The sequence below is a fragment of the Galleria mellonella genome, unplaced genomic scaffold (assembly GCF_026898425.1).
Source record: "Galleria mellonella isolate WM207_F2 unplaced genomic scaffold, CSIRO_AGI_GalMel_v1 utg116, whole genome shotgun sequence".
Lineage (NCBI taxonomy): Eukaryota > Metazoa > Arthropoda > Insecta > Lepidoptera > Pyralidae > Galleria > Galleria mellonella.
The window spans coordinates 1694734-1709440 of NW_026441978.1; the positions used below are offsets into that span (position 1 = coordinate 1694734).

Below are 14707 nucleotides of genomic sequence, written 5' to 3' on the forward strand. Positions count from 1 at the left end.
TGAGGATCAGATACTACCGATAGTTATGTTCTCCTTTATTTTGTTTCTCCAATAGTACTCGTTTTAGTCTATATTTGAAACAGAGCTGGGACATTTCCTCGTGGAGAGGCGGAGGCAGATCGTTCCAAATTTTAGCCGCGGAGAACTTAAAACTTCCTCTGTTTGCCGACTTCCTATGTATAGGTAATGATAACCCGCTGCCACTCTTGCTACGTGTATTAAATTAACAAATAGTGGGTATAGCAATATCTATATATATATATATATATATATATATATATATATATATATATATATATATATATATATATATATATATATCGAACTGATACTGAAATGTCTTGGTTCATTCAAATCCAAATCGGTTTGAAACTAACAGTGTTATAAAAAACAAAAAAAAAACGACCTTCTTTCAGAAGTCAATTGAAAAGTTGTTATTTTTTTATATCCATTGTAATTGAATAATTATAGTACTGAATAATCTATTCACTTACAAAGACATATAAAAATCTATGACATAAACGCCAAAACGGTGACAGTACGGAATAGTTAGCGGTCGCGCCTGGCGTCTATGGCAGCGAAATTAGCATTAAAATAACTCAAACTGAACGCTAACTACCTGCCTGTGGTCTCACTTCCATTTGGAAGTTGGGTCTGGGCCATTTTCAAACATTATTGCAGTTAAAGTAGGCACCCAGGTCGACATATTTTGTGGTGAGTATTACTAGCCAAATTGTGGCAGAGAAGAATTTAATAGTCGACGAAGTTGATAATTATTGGTATACGAATTAATTTTTGAACTTCAAATTGTTATGATATCAATTATTTTAACTCCCAGGATTTCAGAGACGTATAGGAGATTAAACGTAAAATTATTTCAAAAGTATAAGACTTTACCAGAAGTAACTCTGTACAAAAGTCGTCTGCTTGGGTACTTCTGTCCTATTTGTGTTTCTGCTGTGCAACAGTTGTGTTTGCATGGCTGTGTTTCAGTTCGAAGGGTGGGATATAGCAACAAAATTACAGAATGCAAAATCAAAACACCTTAGTTCTCAGGAATGGCAAGGCATGGAGGGTGTCATGATACCGAAACAGCCGCTCTGTGTTGAATAAAAAAAAAAGCAATTTCTGTATATTATTATCATCTGTGGTATCATTCTTTAAATGTATTTAATTAATAAACATCACAAACTCTTGTGAAGTAGTAGAATTTCATTACCCTGGTTCTTTGAAAATAACTGTTCATATTTCATTTAATTCAGTCAATAGGATATTTTCTATGCATAATAATGATGAAAGATATTACCGTAAATATTTTACTGAACTACGTGTTATGTTTCGAGAGTCCATGTGAATGATTATTTAATTAGAATTATTTTGTTTAATTCTGCTACCATTAATATACTTATGTATGACTACCAATACTGGAAGATTGACAACCAGAAATTCCAAAACCTTCCATAATAGCCATCAATCTCCGCTTACCATTTGGTTCAAGTACATTTTGCGAGACGTATTTCGCCTGTGAGCGGAATTAAACAAAATAATTCTAATCAAATAGTCAGTGATTACAAATGTTTTGTTTAATTCCGCTAGACACTGAGTAAGTGTTGGCTATAGCACGCGTACTAATGTTAGCGGAATTAAAAAAAGTAATTCTAATCAATTAACTAGTTTTTTTTTACTGTGATTATATCGTATATATCAATTTCATCATCATCATCATCATCTCAGCCACTATCTGTCCACTGCTGAACATAGCCGTCTCCCATAGACTGCGACAAATAAACAAATATATTTAATGAAATATATATATACTGATTATGACAAAGCACTAACTGGTTTACAATATAATAACAACTAGGTTGATTATTTAGGACTCATTCATTTGCTTTGTTCAGCAATATTATGTTTCAAAATACCTTCACTGTGCAAATATTTAAAACAGGAATTATACCCGGCGTTGGATTTCCGGAAACCCCAAACTGCTTCGTGGAGTCAAGTTAAAATGTGCTTGTTCTAAAAACACGACTAAAGGCTGCCAAATGTATGCAATTTGCGTAAACATACGCCACAAAATTTTGTTTATTCACGTGGCGTTCTAACTTTTTCCTAATTACTTGTTACTGGTGTTTATAATGAATTTTTTAGTTATATATAATTTTCTGGCACTGGTTACTTCGCTACTGCTGTGTGGTCCAAGCAAAGAATGGACTATTTCTTCCCGTTCCGCGGATGTCCTAAGAGGCGACTAAGGGAATTCAATAGTCGAGGAATGGGCAGCAGCGTCCTTCTTAAAACATCATTAAAGCCTAACTGCGGTTGCCAACTTACCTGGCAAGTGTGGCAACTATTGGCAACAATATATTTCAACCGTAAAGCAGTTGTACTTGCATGGCTGTGTTTCGGTTTGAAGGGTGGGATATGGCGTGAATTTGCTGGGTACATAGGAATAACCCCTAAGTCCTCAGGAATGGCAACGCATGGGGGGTATCATGGGCGAGACAGTATTCTGTTATGTCTATGGTACTGCTCATGTCTATAGGCGACGGTTACCACTTTCCATCAGGTGGGCCGTCAGCTTGTTTGCCATTCTAAGTTGTATAAAAAAAAACACCCTCTTTATGATGGAGCCCTATGTCCAGCAATGGACTGTTAACGGCTGACAATAATAAATATGTATAATAGATCACACAAAACTCAACTTACATCAAATCTTGCCGAGCATATTTGAGATTAACGTGGCAGAAAAGGAGTTTATGATGTCTCTTTGATTACTTTAGTTTGTTTATAGTTTACTTGAACCGGTGCAAGCTTAGTAGGGTAAAACTTGTTGCAATCTGAAGGCGTAATAGAATCATAGTTTATGATTTTTTTAAATTCACACTCCATTACAGTTTACAAGTATAAATGCATTGAGGTAATATTTTACTAAACGCCTGAAAAACAAATTCGTATGTTTTTTTGTAAAACGCGTATGTTTATTTGTGTGAAGCTTGTGAAGTTTTTAATGTGCAATTCAATAAAATGTCACTTGGGTTACATAGAATTGCAGCGCTCTATATTTGTAGATTTATTCATAGAGTTATTAACAGATATTTAATTTGATATATAACTCCAGTTTAAGGACATAAGGTTTTAGAATGTTTTCTTTTTCTTAACTAGGGTAACGTTTACAAGTTTAGCTTTCACTGGTGGTAACTGTTGTTTTCAAGCAGTATCATTTCTAAACATTAAGATGTAATATTTATTATATTTGTTAAATAAAGGAACTTCATTGGAATTTTAGCTTTGATCACCTACTTCATCTCACATTAAGGTCGCTAATTCAGGACTCTTAAAAGGTGAATCGTCGATGTATATTTTCAATCGTTTATGTATACGTGTATAGAAAATAAATACAATAATAAATTATTTCTAGACTCACTCCAAATAAACTCACGATTTGCGAATATTTGCATCAAATTCCAAAAATAAAATGCAGGTCGACATGTCCGGTCTTCCATACAAAATTACACTACTGGCAGGCAGGAGTGTCCATACATTTCCGCAGGAGTGTTCATACATTTACAGGGACATATATATACAAGTATATATATGTCCCTGTAAATGTATATATATGTCCCTGTAAATGTATGAGAGTCTATTTTAAATCACTGTTTGGGTTTTATTAAAAAATACAAATAATTGTGCATATACATTTTTATAGAAAAATTTTAAAGTTACATTAATGTAATATTTATTTAATAAAATATAGGTGGTTAGCATTAGTATGCGCAATACTAATGGCGGTGGAAGTAAATATAAAACTAATAAACTACCTAACAAGATTGATATTCGTTTAACACGATTACACAAGTACACGTAAATCTGCATGCCAACTACAGTTCGTTAACATCTTCAATCTCTCGGTTCAAATTTAACATAAGTGCCACCTAAAGCTCTTATGTTGAAGTCGTTGCTGTGCAAACGAATTGGGTCCGATGTCCTCTTACTTTTGACGACCTTGTAGTGTAACACTAGGTCGTATAGGAATACCTTCATTTCCAGAATAGCAAATCTGGATGCTGTAAAAGAGAAATACGATTTTAGTGAACACAACATTAGATTTTTATTTTATTTTATAGTACTTAGAATGGCAAACAAGCTGACAGCCCACCTGATGTAAAGTGGTAACCGTCGCCTATAGACATGAGCAGTGCCATAAATATAACAGAGTATACTGTTTCGCCCATGATACTTCCGATGCGTTGCCATTGATGAAGACTCAGCTGTTATTTCTCTGTACATTGTAAATTCACTGTCATGTCCCACCCTTCAAACCGAAACATAGCCATGCAAACACAACTGCTTCACGGTAGAAACACGAATGAGACAGAGGTGCTCAGCAAATGACTTTTGTACAAAGTCTCCCTCTGGTAAATTCTATGTAATAATTTGAGATAGAAAAAAAAATTGAGAACTAACTTGTTATTGATTCTTTATTTATTATTCATTAAAATAATTATAACGTTATGATAGTAAAAATTAAATCAATATTATAATTCTAGTGCTTAATACAAAATTATATTAACGGTATTTAACCCGACTCCAGATATTTCTGAACCGCTTCTAATATCTTTGGTTAGCTACTCCTAAAAACATAATATACATAGAGACCTACGTTATTAATGAACAGCTAACATTAGTGGACATTAGTGGACAGTTAACAGCTGATATGATGATGATGATGAAATCAGTAGCTCCAAAGACCTTTGAAAACAAACCAGTTGTAATAACTTACCGATACAATTTCTTGGTCCCATGCCAAAAGGTACGAAGGTGAAGGGTTGTATTTTGTGCTTGTTCTCATCAGAGAAGCGGTCAGGGTCAAACACTTCGGGTTTAGGATGGTATTTTTCGTCCATATGTATGACATTCACCATATTGTATACTATATCGCCGGGGTTCAACTGAAAATTGTACAGATAACATCAATAAATTTAGATAGATGCTTTGTGTAGTTCTGTTATAGAAATAAACAAAAAAATGCACAAAGAAAGCATTAAACAGTCTTATCGCCAAATCGATCTCGTCTAGGCAGTTTGTAATCGACTTCAGAGACAATGAGGTTTTTAATTCGGTTGTAATTTTTTTATGTTGATTACCTCATATTTTGACACATACCAGGTAAGGTTTTCCTCCTTTTCTCGGTGGGGGTAGCTCGTAGGGTTTAGTGCATACTCGATCCATAAAAATTGCTGCCGTCCATTTCCTCAATGTTTCTGTAATGACAATTGCATAATTCATAAATTATCGTCTTCCTACTCTTATATTTAGATATAAGTATATATATATATATATATATATATATATATATATATATATATATATATATATATATATATATATATATATATATATATATATATATATATATATATATATATATATATATATATATATATATATATATATATATATATATATATATATATATATATATATAATTATATTTAGGGCTATGCTCTTTCACCTCTATTCTTCACTCCCATTCTGGCCATATTTTCTTTATTTTATTCTTATGGCCATCCACATTTATACCTAATATTTAATTAATAATTAATAAATTTTCTTAAAGAAAATCTTTCCATTCTTCATGTATGACATATTTATTTATTTGTATTATACCAATACAAACGGCGAGTTGGTTACAGGTAACCTATAAATATTATAATTATTCTAGGTATGGATGGGGTCAGCACCTTCGAGGGAAGCCAGTCTTGTGCTAAACTGGTAATGATTGGTCAATTAGCACTTAATCAGACGAAACTCAATCAAATATATACAGGATCTTTATTTTATTATTGCACTAATTAAATTACTAACTCATTATGTGTAGTTACACGATGTTTGCTAATTCCGAACCTTTGAAAAGTTATTTCCAAAAAATTCCGAAAATTTATTTTTGCAATGCATAAGGTTTAGTCCTATTTTGATGCAATATTATTTTGGCATGGCATGGATAGCAAGTGTTGCATTGTTCAAAAACTAACTCTTTACATAAAAGCATCTGTCTAGTTATTCGCTATAAGTTCCTAGACTGTAACCAACTGTAAGACCGTCATCAAGACGTAAGACGATCATCATATCGGCCATTATCTTTCCACTGCTGAACAAAGGCCTTCCCATAAACTACCATAACGAACGGTCCTTAGCTACCTACATCCAACTTTTTGCAATTCATTTGAGGTCGTCAATCTATTACATCCACAGTAGTGGGTATCCTACATTGCATTTGCACGTACGGGATCCCCATCTAAGAATCTTTTTCCCCATCAGTTGTCGGTTCTTCGAGCTATATGGCCAGTCATTTTAGTTTGCATATCCTTCGGGCTCCGTCTGTCATTTTGGTTCTTCTGCGGATATCCTCATTTCGGATGCTGTCATGCAAAGAAACTCCAAGCGTAGCCTTTTTCCATAGTTCACTAAATAATTTGAAGCTTTTCCATACAGACAATTGTGTAGGACCATGGTTCGGTTTCATAGGTCATCGCTCAGACAGAAAATGCATAAAATAACTGATGCAGCACAATATGCCGAAATCATTGTAGCAACAATTGACTATAATATTAAGTCAGAAATCGACAAATAATCGGCTAATGGAGTCAGTTAATTGGTTGATTGATTCCATAAGCTTTTTCTGCAATCAATTAATTGAAAAACTCATCATAATATATTTGATGTTGTTGCTTTAAAGAACGCCATATAGTGTAGATACTTGTTTTTTTTTATATATGACAAACAAGTTGACGGGACAACAAAATGTACATAGAAATCGTCACTTAAATAACTTCGAACATCGCAAAATATGTTGCGAAGTCTACTTCCTCGGATAAACTTTCTTCCCTCTAGGTGGTATGGCGTAGGAGTCTGTTTTGAGTTGACCTTCTCTTGTAATGGAGTACTGTGTGTTGTTATTTACTCGCCTTTTAAATTATTTTGGGAGTTAAAAGGAGTAGAATTCTTATTCTGTTGTTATATTTTTTTAAATATATATTTTAATAATTATTAAGTAACTAATAGATAACGACAAGCCCGCTTCGATGATTTTTCAATCACTCCTTATTATACTTATTGTAATATAAATTTCATATTTTAACGATATTTCTGAATATTTTCGATCTCAGTCAATGATCTAAACTCAAAACTTACCGTTGATGACACAATCCATATATTTCAACTGGCTCACATTCTCGTAAGACAAAACCTTGTTGATTTTCTCGAATTGTTTGATTTCCTGGTACAATTTCTCCTGGACCTCTGGATTTACGGCCAATTCGTGGATGGCCATAGTTATAGCTCCAGCGGAACTTTCAAAACCAGCAGCAAAGAATATGAATACTTGACCAATTATTTCATCTTCCGTCCATTCTGAAATTATAATTTTATATACATCACGTTTCTTTAAGATATTTTTACAACTTTTAATAATTTTATGCTCAAAAACACTATTTCTTCTTCAGAATTTCTTTTCGAGCATTAACTGTGCTTGTAAGACTTTAGCAATATTTAATAAAATCTCAAATATTTTTATGACACCTAGCAAAATATAAGCATGTGAAATAAATGCCATCATAATTTCAACACTCAACAAAAGTATCAGTTTACATAAGTTAATTTATTTATATCTTACGTTAATTACAATATTTACCTCTTGCAACAGTTTTTGATTTCGAGTCTTCTGTCGTGGTAACTTCATCTTTCTCAGTATTACCAGCTTTTAATGTACCTTGAATAATTTCAAAATTAGTTGCAACAAGTTTCAAATTCAAATTCAAATTCAAATTCAAAAATCATTTATTCATGTAGGACATTTTAGCCGCTTATGAACGTCAAATTTTTACATTATAATTTTATATTTTCCCTACCGTCCAGTTCGGTATATAGATCCAATTGAGAAGAACTGGCAAGAAACTCAATTGAATTACTTTTTTTTTTTAAAGCCAGTTTATTTACAATGTATATTTATATAGGTGTCTATGTCTAACATTAAATGAAAATTCAGTGCATGAACAACTATTGCCATGCACACTCGTCATTCAAGTAATCGTTTAGTGAGTAATAGGCTTTGCTCAGTAAATATGATTTAACAGATGTTTTGAATTTATTTAAGGGTAATTCCAACATATCCTTTGGTATCTTATTGTAAATTTTTATACCTATTCCCATAAAAGACCTATTAACTTTTTCTAAACGATACTTGGGGACAGCAAGTTTGTCTTTAAATCTAGTATTAATATTATGAATATTGCTGTTTTTTGGAAATAAGTCAAGATTTTTATGAACATATAGAATATTTGAATATATAAATTGAGAAGCAACGGTGAGAATATTTGCCTCTTTGAATTTCTCTCTTAATGAGTCACGACTCTTCATACAGTAGATCGCTCGAACGGCACGTTTTTGTAATATGAATATATTCTTAATATCTGCCGCTTTTCCCCATAGTAATATTCCATAAGAGAGTAAACTATGAAAATAACTAAAATAGACTAATCTAGCAGTATCAGTATCAGTGTACTGTCTAACTTTACGCACGGCAAAAGCTGCTGAACTTAGTTTCGCTGCAAGGCTTTGATATTAATGATCATATTAAGAACATACAAATTTATTATTCTAGAGTAGCTATGTCTTATATAAATGTAAATTAGTGTTCAAAATATTTTAAGTGCTAAGTTCTGATATAACCTACCCACATATACAATTTAATCCAATTTTTATAAATAGTTTTTACATGAAAGACTAATAAATATCCGTTAATCACTACAAATTTTCAAATTTATTATATAATAGAATATATTATAGGATTTATATTAATGCTTATTGACAAACCTTTTGTTGCTTCCATCAATAGCTGGATCATATCTGGGCGCACCACGTTATTATTTTCTCTATAACTTATGGTATTTTTAACAGTTGTTTTAAAGAAGTCCATAACCTCTTTTGAGAAAAGTGTCAATCCTAATTTCTGTAAATGTATTTTTATATTTAAGATCTTATTGATAATGATAGTGAGAATGATAAGATGAAGATGCTTAAGTCAAATTCAAATTATCTTTATTTCAATAGATCTGTTCACAAGCATTTTAAAATCGTCATTCCTTTCTAAATCTACTGCAGAGTTTGGAAAGAGCCCGCGAGAAACTCAACAGTTACTCTTTTAAATCTCTGTTAATATTATGCGTATTTATTTAAATGTATTATGTCTAAAATGACATGGTTATTAAAAGTCCATGCATGATCGACTAACACCATGCACATTTGTCATTCTAGCTAGTAATGATAAATTATCGACATAAGGTTTTCCTATAGTATGCTATGAGAGTAACTACAAAGATAGAGAATTTTATTTTATAAAAGTGGATGAAGCAAAAGATTTATATATAATATTAACTCTTCTTTTCATTTAAGAGTTTCCTCTTGTCGGTGCAACTAATTCATGCATCTTCCTCCAGCCAGCTCTATCCTAGGCCATATCCTTTATCTCCCTATACGACATGACGCCTAGTGTTTCCTTTATCTGTCCCATGTAGTTAATCCTCGGTCTTCCTCTTCCTCTTTTGCCCTCTATCTTTCCTTCTAGTATGCTCTTAAAAAAATCGTCATGTCGTATAAGGTGGCCCAGTATTTTGCCTATTCTATTCTTATAATATAAACTAAGATACGAATATTCATATAATCGATTCAAATAAAGGTCTACTAATATGTAGCAAAAACTACGCACAAGAAATATTAAAATATGCACGTAGCATTAATTAAAAATGTTGTGATTATGTTATACTAAATCATCATACCAATTGTCTGAACTTTATAATAGGAAATTGAATTTAAATTTGCGCTAATTGAAGCACAACTCAAAAAATTTTGACCTGCAATATTTCAAAAGTTTGTTTTCTAAATTAGTCAGATGGAAAGTTAAACCCGGGATTTTGTTTAGGCAAATCAAAATGTCCACTATTGTGCAACTGATATCGTTATATAAATAATAATAACAAAATAAAAAAAAAATCTAGGGTAATTTTATTTCGAGTTTATAGTATAGTCCTATGTAACATTTATAATAATAATGGCATAGGTTCCAATATAATTAATAGAATAACTATGGGGCAAGATAAGAAGAAGACAATTGAAAGAAAAATAATTGAAACTTTAGTTTACCTTTCCAATTTTAGGAAACTGTGTAGATATGAATATGATAATTTTCTGCTTGATGTTAAAATAGAATAAATTAATGCCCATTTTGAAGAAATCATTTTTTTTGTCTTTAACAGAGTTGACTTGAAGCCCGAAGCCTGCTGATGCAATGACGTCAAGGGTATATCGGCGCACCAGGTCATCAACGTGAATTTCATCAGAATTATTTTCTATAAAAAAATATCATATAAAACTCAATTTTATTGCTGAAGTTTTTCATTTGTAATTGGTTTCATTATAAACCTATGAATAACGAAACTGAAGTTATCTTAATCATTTATTGCATTGCTACTGCAGGCAACAGTTTAAAACAAAACTGGTCTCATATATTTAATTGTACCTCAAGTTACTTTTTACTACCTACTGTGAAGAGAAAAAGAAAAAATTCATTCATTTTTGTATCGATTTTGATGATTTTTAATCTTTACGAATTGTTTTCGTGATGTTCTTATATATTTTTTTTTATCAAACCCTAACTATTTTTTCCATACAATATAATTTATTATCTCTTACTATAATATTACTATTTTATCAAAATATACAGCAGCAATAAAGTAGTTTCATGAAACATGTCCCCCAAAAATTATTACAGCGTGTATTATTGCCATACAAGGTCATAACCATTCCAATTTATTCCGTTCGTGTAGGTATAAAATGACGGGCGTTGCAATCTTCCAATTGATCCGAGAGTTATAAAATTTATAGATGGCAGCAGTCACTTAGCAATACTAAGATATATATATATATATATATATATATATATATATATATATATATATATATATATATATATATATATATATATATATACAACCTGTATATAATATGTTCTAAAATATATATTTATGAATCTTAAAAGTAAACGAATATACCGAGTACTGCTTGATAAAATATAGTGTTTTGTTAACAAATAAATCGTTAATGCAATGGAAATAACTTTTGCATTGACAATAGACGATATATCAGTGATAAATAATAATCAGAACAGAAAAATAATAAATACCTTTTTCCAAAGGTTTTCATTAATAAATTGTGTAGAGAATTTTGTATAATCTCATTAATTATTTGTAGTTCATTTATAAACAATACAATATAGTAAATTTTTCTGTTTCACATTACCTTTTAAATAGTCCATAATGTTATGGCTGACTTCGCTCATAAAGTTCATCATAAGCCTCATCTTGGAGCCAGTGAACGCTGGGCTCAACGTGAATCGCATATCTCGCCATTTGTCATCTGTAAAGAATAAATTTTTGTTACTGAGTTTCACAAACTTCTTTAAATACTCTAATCAATCTAGCAGTAAGTAACTGTATGTATGCATACAATCCTTCATGACGTAAATCAAGATTGACTTTTACTTACTGTTTCCTTTCATGCGTTCTAATGTGGCCAATTTTGTTTTTGAAGATTTGGTCACACTGGCCAGGTTGGCTAGATTCACTGTACTATAATCAGTGATTAGTTTTTAAATGATCAGTGAATTGATAAATGAAACTCGGGAGTCAGACTAAGTAGGTAAGAAAGAATTGGAATGATATCATCCTGTGTGTTTTAATAAGAAGAAAAAAAATCTTCTTTGCTTTGTTAAATAATAAATTCGGAGTGCATCGTAATTTCAGGTCTCTCAAAGTTCTGTCGAACCGAAAAGCAAAGTATGGACAATTGAAAGTAAATACGAAATAGTGTTATTAAAATTGGTGGACCACAAAATTTGTATGTACCTTTCATCATGAAAAGACTACCGCCAAACAACGGATCAGTGTCTTTACTGAAGAAGTCCTTATGGTTAACGAAGTGATCGAAGTCTTTAACGGTGATTGCTTTTGCCAACTCGGGATCGCGGATCAAAATAATTGGTGTAGTTCCTTCGATGAAGCCCACATATCTGCAATGTTTTTATATATTATAGACAGGATTCATAAGATACATTAATTTCTTTTAAATTATATTAGATACTACACTAATATTATAGAGAGGAAAGATTTGTATTTTTGTGTGTATGTATGTTTGTAATGAATAAACTCAAAAACTACTTTGCCGATTTCAAAAATTTTTTCACCATTAAAAAGCTACATTCACCCTGAGTAATATAGGCTATATTTATTGCCAGAAAAGATTAGGCATCCTTACTAAAACTTTAGTAACATGTTACAGTGTTAAAAATGCTACAAAATATCTTTGGTCGCGTGCGCTGCGGAAACTATTGGTGATAGAACAAAAGTATGTTCTACAATATTGAAGAAAATATCAATAACTACAAAAAAACCTCGCGATACTATATGTCCCACTAATATCGTTATGTCACAATAACCACTTTTTAAAATGTTGTAAAAATGACTATCTGTACGAAGCCGGGACGTGCCGCTAGTTAGTAGATAATATCATATGACGATTGGTCCTTTTGCATAGAGTGGTTTAAATTACTGCTTACTAGTTAGAAAAAATCAATACGTTAGTTATTTTGTATTTAAAGTACAGATTCGCTTAGTTTAGTACTAAATGTTAGTGTATAACTTGCCCACTTGTATTTATTATTTTAGTATCTTTCGAGTTCAGAATACAAATAAGAAATAGAATAGACGTAAGTAATGAAAGAGAAATAACAATATTTTTTTTCCCATCAAATGTAGAAGCCTACATATTTTGCATGTCATTTAATGGTATCTAAGTACATTGTTTAAGAAAGGTATTAACACGAAAGTTAACGAATGTTACAAAGTAGTTATTATTAATAATTACTTAGTTAAAGTCTTTTTTACACTGCTTCATATTGTAATGTACAAATATTGTAGTATTTATTACATAGGTATCAACTTCAGTGTTTTTATGCGATATATCTCTCGTTGGCACTATTCATAAATAGAATTATCAGTAAATATGTGCTCAAAGGTTTTTATGTTATTTATTATTTTTTCTGGGTTAAAGATCGTCACCTATTCATATCTAGTCACCTTTTGGTTAACGGGTATAGAAACAAATATTATCTATTAGGTTAAAAAATATAATGAGATATATCTATGCCCATTAAGTCGTTATCTACTGTTGTATTTAGAATCTTTTTTACGTTTTTTTTTCCTTTCGTGTGTATATATATTGCGCCTTGTGTACATATGTACATGTATGTACAATCAAGCAGTTATTCTTGATTGGTTATGTTTTGGTTTAAAGAGTAAAATCATCATTTTCATATTAGTCGTTAACTGTTCATTGCTCAACAAGGGTTTCTCCTTCGGGAATTTTGCTAGTATCACGTTAGGTAGGCGGGTTGGCAGCCGCAGTTAGGCTTTGATGTTTTACGAGGGACACTGTTGCTTATTTCTCGCCCATTAAATTCTCTTAGTCGCCTCTTACGACACTTACGGGAAACGAAGGGGTGGCCTATTCTATGCCTAGACCTACACGGCTATGAAGACTAAAATATAGAAGTGAAATTACAGGATGTAGAACCATAACAAAGTTAGTTATTAGAAAGAGGCAGAGCTGCAGGGATATTAGGAGCTTTCCAGAATATTCTGTAGTATTTATGATATTGTTTAGATCTATAAGCGGCATTTAAAATTCATCAATAAATTTCTATCAGAGGAATCATCAGTTTGTTTACCATTTTTAGAATAATAAACTATAAAAAATAATAACAATTTTTAATTTAACAATTTGGTAATTTTAAGCTAAGTATTTATTTATTTATGTACACTTTATTGCACCATTTATAAAATAGTAGACACATTTAACTGTAATAAGAAATGATACAAAAGGCGGCCTAATCGCTAAGCAATCTCTTCCAGACAACCTTTTATGTAAAAGTAAACTGTAATTTTGATAAAATATTGTTTATTAAAATAGATATGGTAGCTAGAATTATTAAAAGAAAAAATAGAGGGGATAACGAAAAACCTAAAAAAGAACGATAATTAAATTAAAAGTAACTCACCGTTCATCAGGAAAAGCTCTGTATACAATTTCGAGATCCTCTATGAAGTGTTTCGTTGTAAATAAACTGTTACATACGTTTCCAAACATAGGTATACCGGGTAGGAATTTGACGCCTCTCTTCACAAAGAAATTATGTATTTTCTTATGCACGTACAAGTAATAAAAGAATAATGATGAAATTATGAATATTGCTAGTTCAACAAACATTTTTATTTCTTTATGTATTGCGTAACAGTACTGCTCTTTATCGCTCAGGCCAGGGGAATGGCGTTGAACGCAATGGATTCTGTATTGTTGATAACTAAATTGTTATGTTTCAAACACGCAGTTGTATTATCGTAGAGATTAGTTGATGCTACTTAATTTAACTTTTTTACTTTTGATTAGCCCTACTCGTTATCTTTTCCTATTCATAATAAAAAAAATCTCAAAATAATAAAAAAATATTTCTTCGTATTGACTGTAATCGACGTTTAAATACATCATTATGTTGATGAAGTTATTCATCTTATTTTACTGAATGATACACACGGTA

At 31.3% G+C, this 14707-nt stretch overlaps 1 protein-coding gene across 1 annotated transcript; it reads right to left on the bottom strand.

Moving 5' to 3' along the window:
* Nucleotides 1-3686: 3686 nt before the first annotated feature.
* Nucleotides 3687-14458, bottom strand: LOC113513980 (probable cytochrome P450 9f2). Its single transcript, XM_052894709.1, has 10 exons — nt 14171-14458; nt 11961-12124; nt 11356-11472; nt 10201-10406; nt 8875-9010; nt 7694-7771; nt 7195-7413; nt 5167-5264; nt 4784-4952; nt 3687-4067 (listed from the first exon to the last, which is right to left on the bottom strand). The coding sequence occupies exons 1-10, from the start codon at nt 14377-14379 to the stop codon at nt 3901-3903; spliced, it is 1563 nt and encodes a 520-aa protein (XP_052750669.1). The 5' UTR covers nt 14380-14458; the 3' UTR covers nt 3687-3900.
* Between the last annotated feature and the right edge of the window lie 249 nt (nt 14459-14707).